At 44.4% G+C, this 7,062-nt stretch overlaps 1 protein-coding gene across 7 annotated transcripts; it reads left to right on the plus strand.

Moving 5' to 3' along the window:
* Nucleotides 1-228: 228 nt before the first annotated feature.
* LOC128754251 (mitotic interactor and substrate of PLK1-like) lies at nucleotides 229-6,821 on the plus strand. Of its 7 annotated transcripts, none has more exons than XM_053856738.1 (5): nucleotides 229-291; nucleotides 1,767-3,636; nucleotides 4,012-4,060; nucleotides 4,602-4,675; nucleotides 5,777-6,821. In XM_053856738.1, exons 2-5 carry the CDS (start codon nucleotides 1,785-1,787, stop codon nucleotides 5,857-5,859), a joined length of 2,058 nt encoding a protein of 685 aa, XP_053712713.1. In that variant the 5' UTR covers nucleotides 229-291; nucleotides 1,767-1,784; the 3' UTR covers nucleotides 5,860-6,821. The 7 variants fall into 7 exon arrangements, with proteins under 7 accessions (XP_053712713.1, XP_053712711.1, XP_053712710.1 ...); XM_053856736.1 differs by lacking the exon at nucleotides 229-291 and adding an exon at nucleotides 800-1,112; XM_053856735.1 differs by lacking the exon at nucleotides 229-291 and adding an exon at nucleotides 800-1,038.
* The last annotated feature ends 241 nt before the right edge of the window (nucleotides 6,822-7,062 follow it).

Genomic DNA, 7,062 nt, shown 5'->3' on the forward strand with positions numbered 1-7,062 from the left:
GACTGCACCAAATAAACATTTTCCTCAACATGATCATCTGTCCGTCTATTTACTCGCCAACTAGCTGGGTACAATAACCGGGTTGGCCTTCAATTGGATTAGCACGACCTTTACACATTTCATAATCCCCGAGATGCTAATCTCTGGACCACGTAACCCAATTAAGACACGCTCTGGATTCAAAGTGTCTGTGTGTGTGTGTGTGTGTGTGTGTGGACAGCCTTGTTTGGAGGTCGCTGACAGCACAATAAGAGACACGTGAGCTGTCATATTTGAGGGCATCACTGACAGGTAAGACGACTTTTCTTTATGAAGCGATGACAACACATCTTACCTCTGAATTGCTTATCGAGGTGTCCACATTAGCTGCTCGCTGTTCATATTTAATTGCATTCATTGCTGTTTTTGTGAAAATCTGTGGCTGGCAAGGGAAAATGCTGACCGTCAAAAAGCCTAGTTTATTTTTAGGGCCGCACTTTTAATGATGCTGGTCTTTTGGAAATGGAGGGTAATGAGCGAAACACACGCCTATTGTGTAACTGCAGAGCATCACACAGACGCTCGCAACTGAAAACAAAATGCTTTTCTCCGTTTTATTGCCGATTAATATGAAGATAAAAGTGGAAGATTTCTAAGAAGTAGTTTGTCTGTTGAGGTTTATCCAGCTTTTTCTCTTTTTCTTTTTTGAAAATACCTCATCAAAGCCTGTGAGGACTCTTCAAAGGAGCGGGAGCCTTCATCATCACATTAAAGCTTGATCACGTTCGGCAGGATTTACATAAGAATCTACAGGACAGCTGTACGGGCACTAGAGTTACACACTTATTCCAGCTTCTAACATGCTGTGGCTTATGTCAGACAAGTCAAGTTCAGTCAAAGTGTTTGTTTGTGTGTGTGTTTCTCTGATCTTTTAAATATATTTGACCAGAAAAGATAGACTCCTGATGCGGGTGAAAACATTCATCATCAACACCGAATAAACTATTGCACCGTTTTCCACTTGGAGACAACAACGAAAGGTGTCGCCTTGAAAACAAGGTGTAGAAAGAATAATCGATGCCCACGTGGAAGTCTCACTCGCTCAAACTAAAGTCAAACCCCTGACTGTTCAGGTTTGCATTTACAAGTTGCATGGACAGATATATGTCAGGTAGACGCAATGAAACGAAGACGTTTCACTCAGTGGTAGTGGTACAATTTAAAACTCCATCCCACAATGCACAACTGTTTAAATCAAGAGGCACTGAGAGTGAAGAATGTAGTACCTAAGCTTTTTGTCATTCAGTTAAACAGATGACAGCGAACGCCTGGCCATGATTAAAATGTAGTTTTAGATGTATTTTCTTGGGTTTTTCACTACTTTCCCTCTGATAAGTCATTATTCTACCTAGTAGCACAGCTTCTGTTTATCAATAAACATGTCTCAACTTAGATTTGAATGCAACAAAGTCATTTCCCCCTCAGTTGGCTCCTTGAGCCAGACAAAATTGAATGTCGAGACATTTAAATGAAATTATTAGTCACAAACTGACAGAGCTGTGTTTATTTTCTTTGTCTAACTGTTGTGCCTGTTTCAGCTAAGCCAATCCTCTGGGTAGAAATCGGCAAAAACAAAAACACTTTCTTAGCTTCTATGCGTGTGAATGAGTGTAGGTGCAGTGTGTGTTGTTGAGGGAAGAACTGCATCTTTTGTTCTGCTCAGCATGCATGTGCTCTGTTGTTATAACATCCACTTAATATTTCAATGAATCTCTTCTCTCTCGCAGCCTCACACCAGTTTCGCCATGGCAACTGAGCTAGCGGCCAGCCTGGGACTTCCAGAGGAACCAGACTGCAAGTCCTTTGTTTTAGGACAGGGTGAAATGTACAATTTTCCCATGGAGGTGAAGCCCGCACCAAAAGCAGAACCAGAGGAAGACCTGGAGGAGTTAACAATTCCAGAATCGAATGAAGATCAAGTCTCCTCACTTTCTTGTTATGATCTTCTTGCAGATCATGAAGAGGAATTCACTGACAAACAGGAGGAGTTGGAGAGTGACACTGAGCTCAACTGGGATCCCAATGACAGTCTGGAGTGTCCTGACAGTCCAAATACTGAGGAGCGACCGGTAACGCTTGCTCCGGTTGAGCAGCATGACCACAAAAAAAACTCTTCATCTCCACCTTGCGTTCATGAAAATGAAGAGGAAGCACGTCCAACTGTTTTGAATGCAGAGCCTGCTACTGAGCAGCAGGGGGAGTTATCACAAAGTCAACCTGAGCCTAACCCTGTGGGGGAAAACCAGGAAGCGGCACGACAGGTGCTTTGCCAGAGCCCTGCACCTTTGTCACCTGTTGCCATAGAGACAGCCAATCAGGGCGGGACAGCTTCTCAGGAAGGTGAAGTCTCTGTGAGAGAAAGGCAGGGCAGTGTGGAGGAAAGAGAAACAGTCAGTACGGACGTGCAGAGAGAGGAGGAACAGGAGAGAAACACCACTCAGGAGCAAGATCAAGGAGCCCACAGACAGAAGCAGAAGACTGTCGGGAACCACAAGACAGGGGTGATTTTCAAACCCTTGATGATGGAGAGTTGGTACGACGACAGCCAAAGTGATAGCAGCACGTCCGTAGACTCTTCCCATAGCAGCAGTGTGGAACTCAACAGCAGCCTAGCCACTTTAACCAAAGAGACGCCCATTGAGAGGGAGATCCGGCGGTCCATCGAGCGTGAGAAAAGCCTGAGAAGATCCAGAGGGCTTCCCTTTCCCATGGAGTCCATTGAATATGTTGAGATCCCCTCACGGATAAACATCCTCCACCAGTCCCCAACAAGTTTGGAGCAGTTTCAAGGTAAAGAGCGGCAATTCGCAGGCAAGAAGATGCAGCAGGAAATCCATGAGGAGACCAAGCGGGAACTAGATTTGGTCAAGCTCGGCAAAGTTCCCGGGTATTACGATAAAGGTACGGTCCGACAGCTTAAAGAAAAGAGGCAAATCTTTGAGGCCTTTCAAGCACCGAGTGACTTGGCCTCCCCGACCGTCTCAAGTCGGAGTAAAGTGACGTCTTGGACGACGGTCAGGGATGACTCCTCATCCTCATCATCATCCTCGCAGACATCTTCAAGCGACTCCTCAGAGAGAAGAGATAGTATCGAACACCTCACACTGGTCACAACTCCAAACGGCTCCAAAATGCCAGGGCCATCACCAACTTCCCGCAGAGGCCCGGGTTACTCTGAAAGCACCAACTGCCAGGTGATTATTGTGGAGAACAACATGACAGTTCCGACTTCACTTGCTCTCCACAGCAGCAAGCTGGAAGCCCAAGCACTCACCACTGTGGACTCCAGCCCCTCGCACGTCGCCAGGACCAAAAAACGAGTCCTGCATCAAGAGTTTGAAAAGAGGTCAGAAGTGGAGGGGATACTACCAAAAGAGAATCCCTTTTTCAAGCTCCGTCCATCCCTAAATGTGATTAAAGTGGAACAGGACATCCGCGAATCTCAGGAGAGGGAGAGGGAGCTCCACAGGCAGCGGGTCAGCCTTTACGGGTCCACAGCAACCAGCCCTACCGACATGTCTTCTGTTTCCATGAATGGACAGACTTACATGGACTTGCCTGTCTCACCCTCCAAGGAGAGAAGCCGGGCTCCGGCAGGTAAGCCTTCATCACTCTGGATGTAAAACTGTCAGCAATTTTATGATGAAATACTTAAGATCTAAAGTTGTCATATTAATGTCAGAGGTGGGTTGATGAAAAACCCTTCACGCACCCACCTACTCTGTGAACTAGAACCTTAAAACATGGCAAATGTAACAATGTCTTTCAGGGAAGCAGGGAAATACGTCCCTCCCGAGACCAGGCAGGTCTCAAAAAGCAAAGCAAAACTATAATATGTAATGAATAACTGACAATGTCTCCTCTTTTATTTGCCTTAAATTGTGGACATAGATATTTTCGTATTGCTCAACACCCCCTCTCTTGTTTTCTTTTCATTTCTTGGGACGTTTATTCCAAACCCATGTGTTCAAGAATTTACAGCTGAGCATCACCGGAAAATTATTGTCGTGGAAAGACACTGGTGAGACTCTAAATAATAACAGTTCCTAAATCATTTCCGGTTGAAATGGCAGTGGACTGGAAAGCTGAAGTAAACATGACAGAAAAGTCCATTTTTATGCCCATTTTTACTGAACTACAGAAACCTATTTAAGTGTTTTATTAAGTGTATTATATCGTATCTATTTATTTGTGGCGTCTACACTCACAAACCAACTCCAGCATAAGCTAACTCTTGAGTGGGCATGAACAGCTGAGGAGAAGTCAAGCGCATTTCTGAAATATTTGGCTGTTAGTTTGGCTGATAGTGAGTCATAATCCTAACAACCTCTAGATAAAGTGATCTGGGCGTGTCTTGAATGACTCAACCGAGCAAAGATGAACTTCTATAGAGACGATAGCAACCCCAAACAACTCACTTGAACGATCCCAAGCCACAATCTCGCACCAAACTCCCTGCTGCTGCTCCCTCAGGTCCACTTTACAATCCATTCCTGGAGCGTTTATCGCTCTCAGGGGCAAAGTTCAGCTCAAATCAAATCATCTCTTTGTCTCTTTTCAAGTGCGCCAGTCCGTGGGGAGGCTAGGCGTGTGGCCCCCGGCCCCGGCAGCACAGGCCAAGATGAACCAGATGGAGGTGAGCCTCATTTAGTTCAAACAAATGTACGGACGTGGCTGCACTCGCCATGTCTTCAGGGGAGCACCCTACCCTTAGACAATGCTATTTTCCTCTTTAACACTTCAAAGCAGCACTCTTCATCAAAAGTGAAGCTTGATGCCTCGGCCCTTCCCCCTTCCACTACATTCACCCATAGCCAGGTGCAGTGTTTAGTAAAGCAAATATTACCTCGCCCCTTGTTTGGTAAAGGGGCAACTGGTGCCAGTGCTGGTGTTTGGTACCTGTGTACTGCTGCGATGGCAAAAACATTTCAGTGAATGTAAAAATGAATCTCACTTTAATAGCATCCATCATCAAACCCTAGCGTCAGCACTCACATCATATATTTTCCAGCACATGCTGTGACTTTAATGAACCTAAACCCCTGCTTCTGCTTTGGCTGGAGTCTTTAGACAGAAACGTTTTCCCTGATATAAACAGTGTTGCAGTGTAAATCTGGCATTACTTCAGTAAGTTCTGCAAACTGAAAATCATTTACTTCACAAGATGTCTCCGACTCAATACAAAGCAGATCTAATTTGAACAAGTTGACTTTGTGGGGTTTTTTTTTTCACGCGCCCAATATGGACTGGTTGGATCTGATAAGACTTTGAGCACGCAGCATGAGGCTTATCTCTGCTGATAGGACATGAAGGCAAGCAGCCAAGTGAGAGTTTACGTGTGTGGGAGGTTCATCTCCACCATCATTAGCAGTGAACACAGAGAGTCAATTGACAAATTCTCCTTTTGGGTCATCCGTCTCTTTGCATTGCTTTCTGCCTCATCTGTGTTTGTCTCTTTCAACTTGCTCAATTTTATTGGTGTTTTTTACTCTCCCGACTTGGTGCCTGGTCCAGCGATAAATCAAAGGCTGCGCAGGATATTGGAGGCTCAGGCTTAGTCATACTGAACATGGCGTCGGATCACAGCTACATTAACCTCCCACTGACTTACACAGCTAATGAACCGGATCCAGTCAGACATTACTCAGGAGCTTTTCATCCCTCTCTTTCTCTAACCTATCACTGTGGCTCAATTTTTTTTTTTTTGGACTTAACACCCTGTTTTTCATCTTTTCAGATTCACCACCGGACCACTTCACACAGACACAAGTCCCCGCTCGTGGACCGCTGGGAGTCGGGTTTGGTCTACCGACACAGTGAGGACGAGGACTGATGAGAAGAGTCAGTTTTAGAAATGTAGGGAGGCAAACCAAGTTTTTGAAGTGGAGGTGGCGAGGGAGGGAATGAGCAGATGCGCAGGTTAAAGGAGGAGCTGGAAGCTGTGATGAAAAGGGGAGCAGGGGTCGGGGGATTGAGACTGGAAATCAGGTCATGGGGATTGGGAAAAGGCGAGGGGATCCCAGTTGGACAAAGACGATTGAATGTCCTTCAGCGAGGCTAAAAAAAAAAAAAGGTGCAGGAGTCTGAACAAAATCAAGTGTAAAGGAGACTCCTTTCTTAAGAGGTGATCAGGATCCAGTAAAAAATGAATCAGTGTTCTACGCAGTTTTATGAGTTGATGACAGAATTGAATAAGATGATCCAGCTTGAGAACAAGTGCAATGACTTGCACTAAACGGTCTCACGATGTGGACCTTTTTTCGGCATTGGTTCATGGGGTAGTTTGATTTAACCACACACATATACACACACAACATAAATCAGACTTAAACAAGGAGCCCTTTTCTTTCTGCAACATTGGTACAGGTGAGATTACGATCTGATCACTATTGATAATGTTATTGCAGCTGTAACATCGGGAATGTGCTTGCTCCGGTACAAATGGCGGCGGACACTTTCACCGAAACTGATGAGTCAGCTGAGCATTGTTTGTCTTGATCTTTATGACAGTGATATAAAGCAAGATCAGTCAGATATCAATCCATGTGCTGGCGATTCTCTTGTGTAAGGAACATCAAAGGCGCAATGTTTCATTATCAAAAGTGTCTTTAAAGGTTTAGCTCGGCCATTGCTAATAGCTAACGCATTTACAGATTATATAAGATGTTACGATCTGTTCTCACATAATAGAACACACACACCCGCTTTTATGATTGAACACTTTCATCGTCTGTCAGCAGTTCTGCATGCTACTATAATGAATAATAAAAGCCGTGATGGAAGCGTGCTCTTGGTCTTTATTTGAAATGAGTGACTGACTTAAGTGGACAAAAATAAATAAATAAAATGTTTTGGTTTTTTTTTTTTTACTATGTGGAAGAAGGACTCCATAAATCAGGAGTGTCACACATGCTGAGGTGAAGGGGCCAAAATACCCCAGGAATATTTAAAAAATAGTCAAAATTTCAACAAATAAATAAAAAATGAAAACACAGATTGTCTTTTGTTCTTGCTTATTTTATA

Source organism: Synchiropus splendidus, chromosome 2, assembly GCF_027744825.2.
Source record: "Synchiropus splendidus isolate RoL2022-P1 chromosome 2, RoL_Sspl_1.0, whole genome shotgun sequence".
In the NCBI taxonomy this organism is placed as follows: domain Eukaryota; kingdom Metazoa; phylum Chordata; class Actinopteri; order Syngnathiformes; family Callionymidae; genus Synchiropus; species Synchiropus splendidus.

Bases quoted from the DNA above. Each gene is read 5' to 3' on its own strand.
- LOC128754251 (XM_053856738.1), top strand. From the start codon at position 1,785: ATGGCAACTGAGCTAGCGGCCAGCCTGGGACTTCCAGAGGAACCAGAC. The intron at 3,637-4,011 runs GTAAGCCTTCAT...CATGTGTTCAAG, and splicing joins GAGAAGCCGGGCTCCGGCAG to AATTTACAGCTGAGCATCAC. The intron at 4,061-4,601 runs GTGAGACTCTAA...TCTCTTTTCAAG, and splicing joins ATTGTCGTGGAAAGACACTG to TGCGCCAGTCCGTGGGGAGG.